The sequence below is a fragment of the Drosophila gunungcola genome, unplaced genomic scaffold (assembly GCF_025200985.1).
Source record: "Drosophila gunungcola strain Sukarami unplaced genomic scaffold, Dgunungcola_SK_2 000001F, whole genome shotgun sequence".
In the NCBI taxonomy this organism is placed as follows: Eukaryota; Metazoa; Arthropoda; class Insecta; order Diptera; family Drosophilidae; genus Drosophila; species Drosophila gunungcola.
In genome coordinates, this window is record NW_026453197.1 from 4555645 (window position 1) to 4571041 (window position 15397).

Sequence of the window (15397 nt, forward strand, 5' to 3'; positions counted from 1 at the left end):
ATATTCCTATAAGTTAAGTCAAAAAGCCAACATTTGTTAGACTTTTGCTTCAGCTTTAGAATTAACAAGCATATAACCAAAGACTTCTTTATTTGTTTATTATTTAAAAAGCGTTGCGATATTTTTGTCCGTAACTTAATTAGTCCTTTATCTAAAAGACATTTCCCCTCTTAGTTGCGCTACTCACAGCATCGTATAATTTATCCAAGTTTTAAAACTAAGAGTTCTTTTTAGGTTTACGACAATGCGACAATTTCGAATGAATAGTTTGGTATTTCTTCTTGAAATGTCAAAGAGGTTAAAGTCTCCTCCTTTGAATGCAGCCACAAACAAGCCTGAAATTTGAGTTCAATTTCGTCAAGGAAACTGTGCGAGTGCTGCGAAAGCCAATCAAATTCTAAATTCAAATTAAAACGTTGAGCGATTAATTGCGCACAATTAAAAGCAACGCCTATTCAGAGTGGCACTGAGATTTCTGGTCTCATTAAACAGAGGGTTCAACAACTTTTAGCCGTGAGTGTGAGGTAAGCATAAAAATCCGAAGCCGAACAAAGGAGCTTGAAGGAGGGTGTTGGGAGCCCCAGTCAAAAGCCAAAATCAAACCATCAAAGTGCCGGTAATAGTTTCGGGTTGTAAAACTCACACGAACAATAAGTTAATCAATCTCAAATTTTAATTACAAAGTAACAACTTCCTTTAGCAATTTCAGGCGCGATGAACTCGCCGTCGCCGCAGTCCCCCTCCCCCTCCCCCGTCTCTTTCTCAGACTCTCTGGCCGTCTCTTTCCCTTTCTCCGTCTTAGTCTCAGTCTGAGACTCAGTCTCTGGTTAATGGGCATTCGGATGTCTGGGCCGGCGGCTCAATTTACATAAAAAACGCAGCCGCAAGGTGTGGGCCGACCTATCCGCCAGATACACAGATACTCGCACTCCCCAGATGCAGATACACACATACACACAGACAGAAACTGGCAAACATATTTTATGTAATTTGTCTTTGTTTCGTGTAATAAAATGAAAATAAAATTGTGAATTGCCGCTCGCCGAACTGGACTGCCAAAGGGTTGCTGGCACTGCCGGTTCGCAAGATGGGGCACCAGCTCCCCGGGAAGAGGAAGCCACGCCGCCTGAACGTGAATGGGAAAGGTAATGCCTGAGCTGAGCTGAGCTGAATCGGAGTTGCAGTTGCAGTTGCAGTTGCAGTTAATGTTAATGCTCGCTCACCCCCATTGATCATGAAAAATGGAACTCGCACTCGCACACTGCCGGCGAACGAGTTGGAAATTTATTTGAATTTTATGCGACTCTGCTGCGCAGGCGTCCTAAGCCCCAGGCACACACCTCCATATCTACAGCTCACATCTCATATCTTCATAGGCAGATGCACCGCCAGGATCGGGAGCGGGACTCACGCCTGTGTAATCCTTTGTCCTGCGAGCAGGTGTTGTCGGCCAAATCGATTATGCAGTCCAACCTACAAGCTTGGACACCCTCATAAATGCCTGTGTTGTGTAAATATGAGAAATTAATCGCTGTCTTATTGTTGTAGCCTTTCCTTTAATAGAACTTTTAAAATTAATAATAATCTATATATTTAATTATTCTTAATAAATATAGTAATAGTAAATATTGGGAGAAAGGATGTCATATCCTCAAAATAACAAAATAAATAAATATTTTATTTTTCTATTGCAGTTCCTAATATGTAAAGCGATATAAAGCGTCTAAAAAGCAGTGGCGCCGAGTTGAGTTATAACTTTCCATATAGCTCTAGCTAACAGCTTTCAAAATATATTAACCTTATATACAGTCTATAAAACTGGATGTTTGAGCTCATTACCTCAGGGCCTGTTCGTGGATTTTTGACAAGTTTATTAACTTGTTTGTGGCACGCACAAACAGCTTTAAGCCAGAAACCCCAAGCAGAAAGCAAACCTCCAGCCGTCCGCAATTACCAACCCCAGAATTTATGAATGCCGTGGAAAACCGCCGACTGCTCCTTGGGGGCGTGTTGCTAGTCTGGCTGAATACTTTTGGTCAAAGTTTCGTCGCGATTTTCGCCACAGCCGAAAGTCAAAAGCTTTTGTCAACAAACCCCCATCCTCGAAGGTGCGGTCGCAACCCTTTCGCCGGCGAAAATCCCCTGGGGAAAACTGGCGGATACGTGAGCGGTGTGGCCAGAATTTTGATGGGGTTTCGAGGAGCGCTTTTCCTTTGCCAGCTTCACTGCGGCAAAATCTGCGTAAACTTTGTCTTCCGCTGCGTGTGTGGGGTGCGTTTTGCAGTCAGCTTTATGTCTTATTTGCTTATGAAATAAGATATTCCAACAGCCGCAACCCAATCCCAACTGCGGCCACACGATTTATATTTATGCATAGGTATTGCCGCTTTGCCGGGCTTCCTCTCGACTTTATGTGCTGTTTATGAGATTGCCTGACACTTTTATGCACTCCCTGTTTTACGGCAAAGGGTTGGCCCCAAAACCATCATCGTCTGCCAGTCCAATCGAATGAGTTATTGGAAGGATTGGATTAGGTAAAGATTGGTTCAATAAGCGGCGGATTTTGTGGGATGGAATATTAAATATGAGGATGACTAATAGCAAGGATAAATTTGAAAGATAAAAGATTTATATTTAAGTTACTTCAGATAATTGAAAAAAAGGGATTGCAAGAGCAATGCCACTGTGGTAATAATGTAAGCGGTACACACAGCTTTAAAATTATTTAAAATCATTATTTATTATAAATATTGTTCTTTAAAAAATAAGGTTGCTTGACAAAAAGCAGGTCTCTTAATTTAAGCTTAGGTCTTCAATTAAAAATACCAATACCAATTTGGCTGATTTTTATTCCATTTGTAGGCAATAGTTAATATAGTTATATTTCCTTATCCAAATCCTCAGATTTTTATATAGCAAGAAAATAATGTTAATTTTAGTCTTCGAAGTATAGACAATTTAAAATGCTCGAAAAATATTTTAAATCAATATAACTAAATCCCCAAATAAAGGGTTTATTGAACAAAATAAAACTAACATATTTTAAATATTTGTCGAAGATTAATCATTTGGTTTTTGCTTTCAATCTTTCCTGGGAGCAGAACTACATGCACCAGATTTTCCCCCATCTATTTGTGAATGAGTCAAGATTCGACAGAGTCATCGCCACGTCAACAACAATAGTGCTGGCCATTGTCATCGATTGTGTCTGTTTCTGTTTCAGTTGCAGTTACTGCTGGCGATGAAAAATCGATGCACCCAAAATAAAACTCAATCAGAAGCAATTAAAGGACTTTACAATGGAGTGACTGTAAAAGCGAGACAATAAGGAATTGTACTCACATCCAGCTGATCGAGGGCGTTGTCCAGCTAGGGTCATTTTGCCCCTTTTCAGGGGCTTAGGTGCTGAGGGTCAGGGAACACCTGGCTGACGCCGTCTGAGTCGGGATTTGTTTGCCCTTCAAAGCCGCCACCAATAAAAGTGGCAGACAAAGCGAAAATTCCCAAAAAGATTCAATTTTGGCGCGTGGCAACACAGGCAGAAAACTTTGAAGTTGGTAATAATTTATAAAACATGGAAAACAGAGCTGTAAAATTAGGCGTTTTAAATGCAAAAAGAGGGCATTAAATTTTGAAAGCAGAACAAAACATTTAAGAAACACTCAGTAAAAATTAATTTAGCTAGTTTTTTTATAAAGCTGATCAATTAGTACCTTTATAATCGAATCGCTATTTCAAAATTATGGCACCATTTATTTTTCAATTTCGTTTTTCAGTAACACCAGTTCTATTAAAATTGTTCAATTTTTGAATTTAAAGCTTGCATTTTAAATATAAAAATAGATTAAAAAAATATTTTTAAGATGATTAATTTTTTTTATGTTTAAGGTGCATGCAAGTTTCTTTTTTATTCCATTAAATGTAGTTCCTTTTTTATAGCACTTTTAGCTTTTTCCTTTAGACCTCATCTTTAAAAGGAAAGTAAAGCAAAAGAGTTTTACAAATATATGTAATGCTTAATTTGTATGAAACGTCTTGGCCAGTTTTTGTATTTATTGCTTTTGCTAGTTATCTGTATAGGAACTGCTAAGAGTGTTGATTTAAAAAATAAACATAGACTCAAAATATGTTCGTATATATAACTTATAGGTCTCCCAATTTTTGGGTGTGTTTGGGTGAGCCTTGGGTGCCTGGTTTTTCCCTCAGTGCACACTCAACCCGAATCCCTCGCTGACCGCCCGCTGCTGTCCCTCCATTTAGGTGCCAAAGGAGTCCCCGATTCCGATTCCGGGTCCAGTCGAGTTATATAGAAATCATGTCCATCGAGGTGGCACACGCACTCGTCTCGTGGCAGGGCCATTGTCCGCCGGCCGTTACAAATTGTTGTGGGCGTTCCAAATCCGCTTAGGGCTCGCCTTTCTCCGGCTCATCCCTTCACTTGGAATTTAATTTTGTGCGAGTTTTGATTTCGCCCTGCGGAGCGAGTCGCATTTCATCTTGTGTTTGGTTTTTGAGCGTTAAATCTCCAAATCCTTCGTTAATTTTGACGTTTGTCTTTGTTTCGGAAGCGGTAAAGTGGTGGAGAGTTGGATAGGTGAGGGTGTGGCCCGTCGATGACCGGTGGTCAGTGGATGAAATAGATGACCCGTACTAGGGGTGCAACCGGAAGAAGAAGGAGAAGGAGGCGAGCCACACATGTGGGTGGATGGGAAGGCAACTGCTCGTCGGCTGAAGATTAAAAATTTAATTCGAAATTAGCGCAATTGTTGGAATTGCTCCCTTTTTTCGATCGATTCGAGTGCAAAGACAAACAAAATCGATGACTGTCCGGCAGCTGTCGGTTACCCGCTCCGAATAATGGCAACAATTTCCTGATTGCTTCTGACCCTTCAAATGCGTTTTATGGTTATCAAGGAATGTCGGTTTTCATTCTTCAGCGATTTGATTTGGTCAGTTTGAAGTAAGGGTTTATATCTGGTAAGAGAAGGCAATTAGTTTTTGAGAAGTAAAGGGTCCAGTCATTTATTTTTGTATAGAGAGTTACAAAAATATCATCACTAAAATATATAAATTCAACCATTCATAAATACTTTAACTCAGAGACTAAAAATGTACATGCTACGTATATATGTTCTACACTACTATTCTTTATTTTTCACTTTCAGAAGTATTCAACTTAAAAACAATTAAAAGTGTAATATTTTTATAAATTTTTGTATATCTTTTAAACTTTTGGACGCTATCAGAGATAGTAAAATAATGTTTTATCAAAAAATATGCTGCGGTAATTTAACTAATAAGAACTTTTATTTCATTCAAGGTATGGTTTATAACTCGATGATAAAGAAGTCCTATAAGTCCCTCCAACATATTTAAACGCCTTTTAAACTTGTCTCAATAAATATGTGTCTTTGTCAATGTTTATCAAAATACCGTCATAAATTTGTTCTATAATAAAAATATAGGTGATTCTTTCAAATTAAAATAGATCATGGAAGGGAAGTTAAAGCCCAGAAGATTCTGAAAGTATCACAGATTGCAGTTCACACTATTTCCATTGAAAATGGTGTCTAATTTCGCTGGACTGCTGGACATATCAATCAACTGCTAAGAAATTAACTCGGGGCTCCGGTCAGCGATAATATCTATGGTTTTGGGATGATGGGGGTGGGAAATGACCATAAAGGCCAAACAATGGCGTGTTAATGGCAACTTTAAACTGACACCACTCCACGCGAAGGTTAATCGCTTCCAGGCCGGACATTGGGCACCACCCGCTGATATCTGGACTAGGGTTAGGAATCGGGTCTTGGGATTCGGCATTCGGCGGGTGATAAATGCATCGGACCCAGCGGGTGGACGGCCAATAGAGTTGTCAACTCGCTGGGCTAAAACAGAGCTGCCATGCCCTGCGCGGGCAGCTGGGATTACACACACACGAAACATGAAAAATGGGCCCCAAGGGGTTTTTTTTTTTGGGGTATGATGGCTATGATTCAATTACGCTCAATAGATATGTCACTAGCAAATTTTGCATATTAATTGAATTGAGGCCGCACACACAGAGACAGAAGGAACGACTGCCCCGGGACACTTGAACTGCCAATTGATTTTTGCGGTTTTTCGACAAAAATGTCAAACAAATTGTGCAAATTTTTTAGCCGCTCTAAAGGCCACGCCCTTATCAACACTACAGTAGCCCATGTAGTTCGTTTTTTATTTTTTTTATTTGGCCAGGTGTGGCTAGTTGCTGTCGCCTCTTGTTTGTTTTGCATTAAACGGTTTGTTTTGCTAACCAAAGTGTTGATTTTATGGCCGGCCAGCCCGCTTTTTTTTCGCCAGCCCCCAACAATGCGAAATCGGAGCTACTGAATCAGCCAGTTAACTTCTAACAGATATGTGCAGCGTATATATCATTTCAATCTCTGCAATTTGCAATTTATACGCTCTCGACAAGTTAGTGTTTGTAGAGTGGGAGTGTCAGCAATTCGTTGGGCTTATTACTTTGTATATCAGAATAATAAACAGATTATGTGCAATACATGGCTATAAACTAATTTCATCTGTTAGTCAATTGCCTTCAAAGGAATTAAAAATAATATTTTGTTTGCCTGCTTCTTAGAAAGTAAAATTTTTTTAATGACAGAACTTCTCTTTTCGATTTATTTAAATAGTCTTTGTTTACTTCAGAAAACTTTACTTATAAATAAGCCTTTAGTATCCTCCGTTTTTCAGTTTTAAAATAGCCCTATCTATGGAGATATCTATTCAATCTTCTGACTAAGATTGATTACCCCAAAGCCAGCTAACAAAAACTATCGCCTGAACATAGGGCCCCATAAAACACAATACAATACTATACATTTTATCCGTACTTAATATAACTTTGTGTAGTGCCCCATAAACCCTTCATTACACGGCACTAAAGCCGCGGCAATAAAAGCAACTACAGCAACTAAAACCCGAAAATAAAAACTCAATTTGAATTCAAAAACCACCAAAATGGTGCGTGCTTATCGCCTTGCCTTTTTTTTTGGACCCCGACTTCAACCTAAACCTAAACCTCAACCCGAATCTGAAATTAAACCTGAACCCGATGAGCTCGATAAAGCGACACAAGCGGTCTAGAAAATAAATTAAAAATACATTTTTACGTAAATGTGGCACATTAAAAGGCGACTTGAGGAAAGCACATAATAAATATAAAAACACAATTAAATAAGTGCATAGAAAACAAATTCGAAACCAAAAACAACCGACAAAGTACAAAGACAAAGAAAAACAAAAATAAAAATGGGAAATAAAAGAGCACTCGAATTAAAATAACACCAAGATATTTCAACTACTCGCCGTGAAAGGGCAATAGCAATCATAGAGCCCCTTCCTATAGACCTTTAAAAAAACAAGTTCAATGGGTTCGGTGAAAAGCCCGATATAAGGAGGATCTTAAAAGGCATTTAATTCAAATGAATTTTTGATGATCTACACAATAAATTGCTTAAAAGTTTAGATACTAACACTGATGCAAAATTGAGTAGTAAAAATACAAATCTATTTATTAAATATTTAAATTAATATTAAATACCATGCATATTAAATTAAAATATTTAAATAGTTCCTATTTGATTTAAATGTAGTTTATTTAAGTTAAATATGGCTTGAATTTAAATTAAGTTTTCAAATATTAAAAAAAATACAAAATATTTGGTTTAATGCATTATTTTTAGCTATTTAATTTATTTATGGCTTACATTCGGTTTTTCAAATATGAGGTCAAATGTATTAAAAGTCTAAAATGCCCACTAATAATCACAGCTGACAAAAGAGGTGTTAAGACAAGACCCAACCGGCGCGAGAAATGTTAATGTAAATTTCAATTGTTTTAATTTATTTGTGACCCCTTCGCCAAACGCCAAACCGTCACGGACTAAGTTAATGTTATATATATACATATATAGCACGAAACAAAAAACTGAATTAAAATGAAGTCAAAAAAGTCGAGTGATTGTCGGCTGGCTCTATTCTTTGGCCTATCTGTCCAAGACGTGACTGGCATTCCACCCAGGGATCCGAGGTGCAAGGGTTTTATGGAGGGAAACGGGAACGGGAACGGAACCAACTGTCTCCGCGTATCTGGAGCACAACGAATGGTCTCATAACCGGAGCGATTCCATATAGTTTACTGAACTCTCTGCCTGCTGCCAGCAAATAAATTAGTTCATCCGAAAAATCCGCTTGTAAAAAACGGAACGGAAAAGCGACGAAAAATGCGGCAGAATGAATGTTCGATGAAAAATGCGTTCGGTTTACCATTAATCCAGTGCCCTGATCCAGGGCGACAGATCATTACACACGCGCGGGTCTTTCAAAAAGGGAGGAGTTCCTCAAGTGGGGGGACATGCGACATGTTTGGGGCCCCCGGAATCGTAAGTATATGTAAATTTATTAATAAAAACTCCCGAAAAAACGGATGCAGAACGCTCCTAAAATGGGAGGGTGGCTCTGGTGCAGTTGCTGCCTGTCCGTAATTTATAGACCCGCTCCCAAATGACATGCTAACTAATAGTATCATCATAATTTATACATACAAATACATTGCATTTGTTATTTATGCCCCTGTGCCACCCCGGCCCACCCTCCTCTCCCGATTTCCATACAGATCCCTGCTGACAGAGGTCACAGCACCCGCGGGGTCAGAAGGTCACCCCGCTTTAATGGCTCCGTTTGACCCTCGGCTATATTTGAATATCGATTACAATTAAATGGCAGTGCACACGTGATTATAGATTGATAGATGTGCCAAATATTTGTGATATATTTATTAGTCCCTCAATTTCTAAACGCTCATTAAACAAAAGATTTCGATTTATTGTCAAAATAAATACAGTTTTTAGGATGCCTACTCAGAGTTGCATTTTTCAATTGCCAAATTCACAGACGCCAAGGTTTTCCCGAGTTCTCTAATTGGATATTTATAGCGGATCTTGGGAGCCACGGACTGGTTTAGAACCAACTACCTCGATGGGATTGGGACGGGTTGGGATCATTTAGACCTGTGAACAGAAAACTGTATTTCAAGTTGCCTATAATCATTCAGTATTTCTTACCATTCGAGCGGCCGGAGTAGCCTCCAGCTAACCTCTGACCTCCACGCATAAAACCACCGCCCATGCCACCGCCAAGACCATTGCTCATGCCCCGATTCATGCCCGGATTCATGCCAGATTCACTCATTCCCATAGATTCAGACATTCCGCTACCCATTCCATGACCCATTCCTTGACTAAATTCGCTACCAACTCCTTGGATCATGGCTGGGCTAAAATGATTGTTTAAACAATTATTTTTCGAGAAAATTAAGAGGTTCTATAGCCACTTACCCCACTTGAGAGTGTCCATAGCTGGGCTTGAAATTCGTGTACATGTTTAGCATGTTTTGGTTGTAGGAGCCGAAGGGATCTCCTGGCGAAGCCTGATGTGGATGTGATCCCGATCCGTGGGGTCTCGAACCGTGCATAAAGTTTTGGGTGTTGGCCTGATTCGAGTGCAACCACTGACGACCACCGCCACCCGGAGGCGAAGTGTTGGATCCCACCTAAAAAAAAGTTTTAGCCTGCACCGCAATCACAGAAATTCCAAGACAATCTTACCTGAGAGCTGTACGGATTTCCCTGACCGCCATGACTGTACTCCCAACTGAATTCTGGACCGTTCTCCATCTTTAGAAAACTAGACAAATTTTCAAATGATTTTTGGAATAATTTTTTTTGGCCGGTTGTTGTTCTACCAATCTGTTACCAAACTGAATGTCGGAATGAAAATGAATGGAAGGCTTACGAGTCAGTTAAAGTAGACATGACTTTTAGAACAATGGCTATATAATTCACAAATTTTTAAAATGATATAAAAAAGTATACAAAAAACCTTTCAAACATTAAAAATATATTTTTATTTATTTTAAATTTATCTCAATTTTAAAACAAATCCCACAAAATATTAGTTACTATATCAGTAGCAAAAACCAGTTTTATTTCCAGTATTTGTCTTAACGGAATTTTTGGAATCATGCTGAGATTTCGGAGTCACATCTGAACATTTCCCACAAAATCTTAGTCATTAAAAAATTCAAATTGTGCGCAAACACGAAGTCATAATATACATTTTTAATCACCATCTCGAGTTATGGACAATAAGCCGTTAGCCTATTAATGGCATTTAAAACAGCTATTTAAATTTATTGAATTTGTGGTTTAAATGTCTTGGCTGCTGATTTATGGATCTAATATTGAGATGCTGGTAGATAACTAAATACATGTTTAAATAAATGTGGCGTAATAAAAATTAATTATGGCAATATTCTCTAAATTAAATAAACGATTGACTATTAAAAGCGATGGTATAAGCTGGGCTTAGAACAAATAAAAGGAAATGTTTAAAATATATATTAAAAAAGATAATTCAATGACCAATAACAACCTATTAATGGCATAAACAAAATATTAAAGCATTTGTGCCACACTTTGGTAGATATGAGACCTCATCCTTCATACTCCGCCTGTCTTTGTAGCGACTTCCACCTGTACTCACCGCATGCCGCACAGCTGTATATTTTGCCCCTTGAAAACCAGTTCCCTATCGTTGCGAGTATTATTTATGTGCTTTGTCGATCGCCGATACAAAAGGCCAAAGGCTGACCTACAAAGGAGCAGCAGACAATGGCAGATGACCTCATAAATTGTCTCGTTATGAGGTTCATAAACATATTATTGCTTCATATTCATAACGCACTTGAGGCCAAGTGTCGGCATGTCCTTGGACCAGAAATAGTGTCTACCTGTCGGTCCCGAATTGTATCGCTGGAGCCCTAAGATTTATGGCTGCAATGGCCAGAGCTGAAGGCACGTTAGCTCTGCTTTTTTAGCAGCAATTTAAAATGCATAAAATATTTGATGGTCCCTTTAACTCAAAACAAGGCATCAGGCAACGAGCATTCCCTCCGTTTTGATCATCTCCCTGATGGCTAATCCCATTTAATGGCATTCGTGCGGTCTTGGGCCGTAAAATTGTTTTGTCACCTGTTGAAAACATTTTTTATTTTTAATTGAAAAAATCTGTTGGGAAATGCCTCTACCTCCAGAGCACACAAAAAATTTCATAAATATCTTGGTCACCCTTGTCGGGGGGGGGAAATGTTTTCCATTCGATTGTTGCTCTCTCTCTCTAAATTTTTTCACCGAGTGTCTGGCTATTTCTGTACTCGGGGAAATATGAATTTCAACCGCTTAAGGTCCATCCTAATTGCTGCCAATTAACACCTTCAATAAGCCCGAATGCCAAGAGCTCATTTGTCAGGGCCACGGGGGCGTCCAAATGCCTTGTGGCCCCAGAAAACATTTTGATTTATCAACTCTTTTTACATTCCCAACACGAGTGCATCGATCAGAGGCGGAGGACACGAAAATAGCTGCTCGGGGTAGTCTGACTTGCTGGAGTCATCGGAGTCATCTGCATTAAGATCCGACAACGACAACACTCGAATCGATTTAACTCTTTGACCCCACCCACCCAGGTTTCGATGATATGGGAGTCGACAGGCAACACATGCGAGGGCCTATTAAAAAAATTGTTTATGAAAACAAACATTTTCGGGGCAATTAATCATCGCCATAGGCATTGGCGCGTGGGGGAACTGCAGCCATAACCCCTTCATCTGCTGCTGATGCTGATGATGATGATCTCCATCTCCATTTCCATCTCCATCTGCAGTAGCTGGCTGAGTGCCTCCAATTTTCATTAGGAAATCGTTTTATGGTTCCAATTTGGGGAACACATTGCGCAGGGGGAGTGTTAAACGTCTGCCAATTAGTGTTGCTTGTTGGATCTGCTGTTGCGATCGTTCTCTTAATTGGCTAAAATATGAAAGGCCTTTCGCTTAATCACTGAAATAAATCGTCGTTGATCGGAGAATATTGAAGAAGATGTGAATGTGTAGGGGGTGGGGCTAACATTATGCTAAATCAAAAAAAAAAAAAAAACTTACATAAAATCAGTGAATTGCTAACGGAAACAATTAATAAAAATATTAGCAGTAATTTAAATGAAAATGGAAATAACTTGTTTTAAAAAATACACTGATAAATAATGAAATATTAACAATAAATAGCTGACTTTTGAATTCAAAATTTAAGACTTAATATTTAAATTCAAAATTAAATCATAATTTTAAATGCAATGCATATTATATTGCATGCTTTAATTAAAAATACTTCTGTTAATGTTAAACATTTTAGTTTTAAAATAGTTCCAATTTGATTTAAGTAAAATCTTTAAAATTCAACATTCTGAGGTCGAACCAATGTATTCTCTTACAATATTTCATTTTAAGGATTTGATAACTTGGCTTATACACTATTTTAACTCACAATCTATCTCAATTCCTTTTTTGTATCCCAAAGATTGATATTTCACAACATGCAATTTTATATCCACCTCTTATAGTATTTCTTTGTTGTTGATGGTTATTGTTGCTGCCGTTGTTGTTGCTGACAATTTGCGATATAAAAACTGATGTCCTGTCCGGCAAATATCCTCAGGGGGTTGGCCGGGATAGATGGGATGGATCTCTGTGTGATTTGATTGTGAAAACCGAAACAAACAAAAGTAATTTTTGAATGAAAAGCAATAAATTTGAGAACATTTATTGGTTTTTGGCTGGCTGTCATGTGCCAAAAGCGGCAGCAACAACCGAAGGGGCATTGCTTGCATCATTTAGCCCCGGCTTTATGAGTCTCACAGATAGAGAGGAAAAATATATATAGATATAACCACCCACAGATGGACAGATAGTTGACTCCTTCTGCAATTGGGGGTTAAACTTGGGATGCTGACGACTTGCACTGAAAAAAACTGGTTTTCTAAAAATATGTAAAAATTCCTAATGACATAAAAATAGAAAATATTTTAATACTTAAAAACCACTTTTAGTATTAGGTATTAAAGCATGCCATTTTTACTTTGCCGAATAGAGAAAATAAAATTCTTGAGTTTATGTCCGAAAAATGATTGGGAATTACAGCGCACAGAACGAAATAAAGATTGGCAAGAATGAAGAAACTTAAGAATTTTATTTTCTTAAGCTAACATTTCACAGATACAATATGTTTTTTGAAGTGCAGTTTTAAGGAGCACTTGAGCGGGTTTCCGTAGTTCGGGCCTCGTCATTAGTCCCCGCATGGCGCGTGCCAGGGGTTTTTCTATGGGTCCCCGAACAGATCCCGCCAAGGCCGTAGAAGTGCAGCGACAAAGGGCCGGAATACTTCCGCTCGGCAGTTGCAGGAGGAACACTTTCGCATAATAACAATAACAATAAACCCGAAGCGGGACAAGCAGGACAATGGAGGTGGTGCCCTGCGGTGGTCAGGTCCAATGAAATCCAATGAATCCAATGAAAGGGGGGTGGACCCGATGACCAGTGGTCAGGCGTCAGGGTTCAGGGGTCAGGGATCAGGCAGTTTAAATTGTGTCATGTTCGCATTTGGGACACATACCATAGACCACCTCCTTTCGGGCCTTTCAGACCATTGTGACGGGTTCAAAATTGAAATATTACACTTTCCATTCGAAAGCGCCGCTTTGTCAGCAGCAATAACTGTGAAATCAATATCGGAACCTTTGGCGACCTATTGCCAATCTGACAGATGACCTGAACGTCCTTCTGTCCATTGTGTCCCTTGGCAGGACATTAACTAAAACCAATTTCCAGTGAAAATTAATGTGCCATATATGACGCTTCAATGAGTGGGTTCTGTCACTTCCGATCCTCATAAATGTGATCCTAATGATGCCACTTTCCAATCGCAAAATGAGTCCCTTTTTTGCAGTTCAGTCCACTAAGTCTAATACACAATGTGAGTTAAGTACTTGGGATTTTAATATTAACACGATGTTTTAAGAAAAGCGTTTATTATCGGCAGTGTATTTCTTTAGAAATTCATATATATATATATATATAGCTTGTCATTTGGTTACAGGTTCCTTTGGTTCTTTATACTTTAGCTTTCTTCAGAAATATGAAATATTTTTTAATTTCATTGATAATTGACACACTTACGGTATATCAGCAAAAAGAAAGATTGGGTAAAATAAGTTTAGGTGGTTGTTTAATAGTTAATTTTAAAACCGTAGTTGTCAAAATGAGAACATGGAAAATATAAGCATTACTTATTTTGTTTTGACTATTATTATATTATCATTGTTTTGAGTCAATTAACTCAAATTTGTCGACTTCTTTTTATATCAAGTACAATTATGAATAATAACAATTAATAATTAAAAATTTTTAGCCTAACGCATTGAAAACTAAAAAAAGAAGTTATATATTTTTTAAAATGTAAGTTTATTAAAGCAAAAGTCTAGCTTTTTAAAAAGAGATATCAGTGGAGCCAATTCAATCTTACATAATGTATAATTTTGGCTTGTCTTTTTAATTTGTTTTAGAATTTTATTGAAGTTTTCCTTTAATAATTTATTTTCTAGATAGGATTGGCCTCAAACATACTTTTGACATCGTATAAGGAGTGGAATGTGGTTGGAATCCTGCGGGCTATTGGCCTTTTCCTGCCTCCCCCTGACCCCTGACCCGTGGTGCTTCCCTCCTTCCGCTCCACCAACACAGAGCCAACTGTCAACGCATTGTCAATTCTATTTTTATGTTTTATGTTTTTGTCGTTTTGTTTTCGTTTTCATTTATGTTTTCTTCTGTTGTTCTTGTGCTCGTTTTGCGTGGCTTCCGCTGCGCTTCATTGGGCCTCCTCAAGCGGTTGGTTGTCTTTTTGTATATGCCCTCCTTTCAGCTACCCCCAAAAACACCATAGCTCCTCCGCCTCCCCTGACCTTTTTGTGTTTTTTTAATATTCGAGTCTAATATTTCAGTTTTTTGTGCGCTCGTTCTGTTTTTGAGCTGCCTACGCCGTCGTTTTTGAGTGTGTGTTGACAATTTGTTGGTTGTTTTGGAGAACCGCTAAATAGCTACAAATTTATGAGCGTAAATAGGCGGCGTAAATCAATTTTTAATGCATTTCCATTTCCATTTGGTGGCCGGGCAAGTGTCAACAGTAAATTGATGAGGCGACAGTTATGCAAGCGGGGAAATGTTTATCTAAAGGAATGTAAATATTCTTTCCTACCACAACCTTAAGGATTTGTCGAAAAGACAATCTGAAGATTTTTGTACTTGTTACTTATACATTAAAAAAAGCAGGAAAGATAGTTAATATACACATCTTAGCACTTTTAAATCTCTTTCCAATCTTTAATACTGATAAACAGATTTTTAAAAATCATTAAACCCAATCTTTGTCAACTGGAAGTTGTAACAAAAATTTTGTGAATAATTGAG

General features: G+C 38.3%; 1 protein-coding gene across 1 annotated transcript; it reads right to left on the reverse strand.

Moving 5' to 3' along the window:
• Positions 1-8847: 8847 nt before the first annotated feature.
• LOC128262087 (RNA-binding protein FUS) lies at positions 8848-9841 on the reverse strand. The gene is made up of 4 exons (XM_052996138.1): positions 9651-9841; positions 9381-9595; positions 9108-9319; positions 8848-9053 (listed from the first exon to the last, which is right to left on the reverse strand). The coding sequence occupies exons 1-4, from the start codon at positions 9717-9719 to the stop codon at positions 9004-9006; spliced, it is 546 nt and encodes a 181-aa protein (XP_052852098.1). The 5' UTR covers positions 9720-9841; the 3' UTR covers positions 8848-9003.
• Between the last annotated feature and the right edge of the window lie 5556 nt (positions 9842-15397).

What these genes read in the sequence shown, in the direction of transcription:
- LOC128262087 (XM_052996138.1), bottom strand. Translation starts at nt 9,719, where the DNA reads ATGGAGAACGGTCCAGAATTCAGTTGGGAGTACAGTCATGGCGGTCAG. An exon ending in GAAATCCGTACAGCTCTCAG is followed by an intron (nt 9,596 to 9,650) that starts GTAAGATTGTCT and finishes ACTTTTTTTTAG; the next exon opens with GTGGGATCCAACACTTCGCC. An exon ending in CTACTCCGGCCGCTCGAATG is followed by an intron (nt 9,054 to 9,107) that starts GTAAGAAATACT and finishes TTCTGTTCACAG; the next exon opens with GTCTAAATGATCCCAACCCG.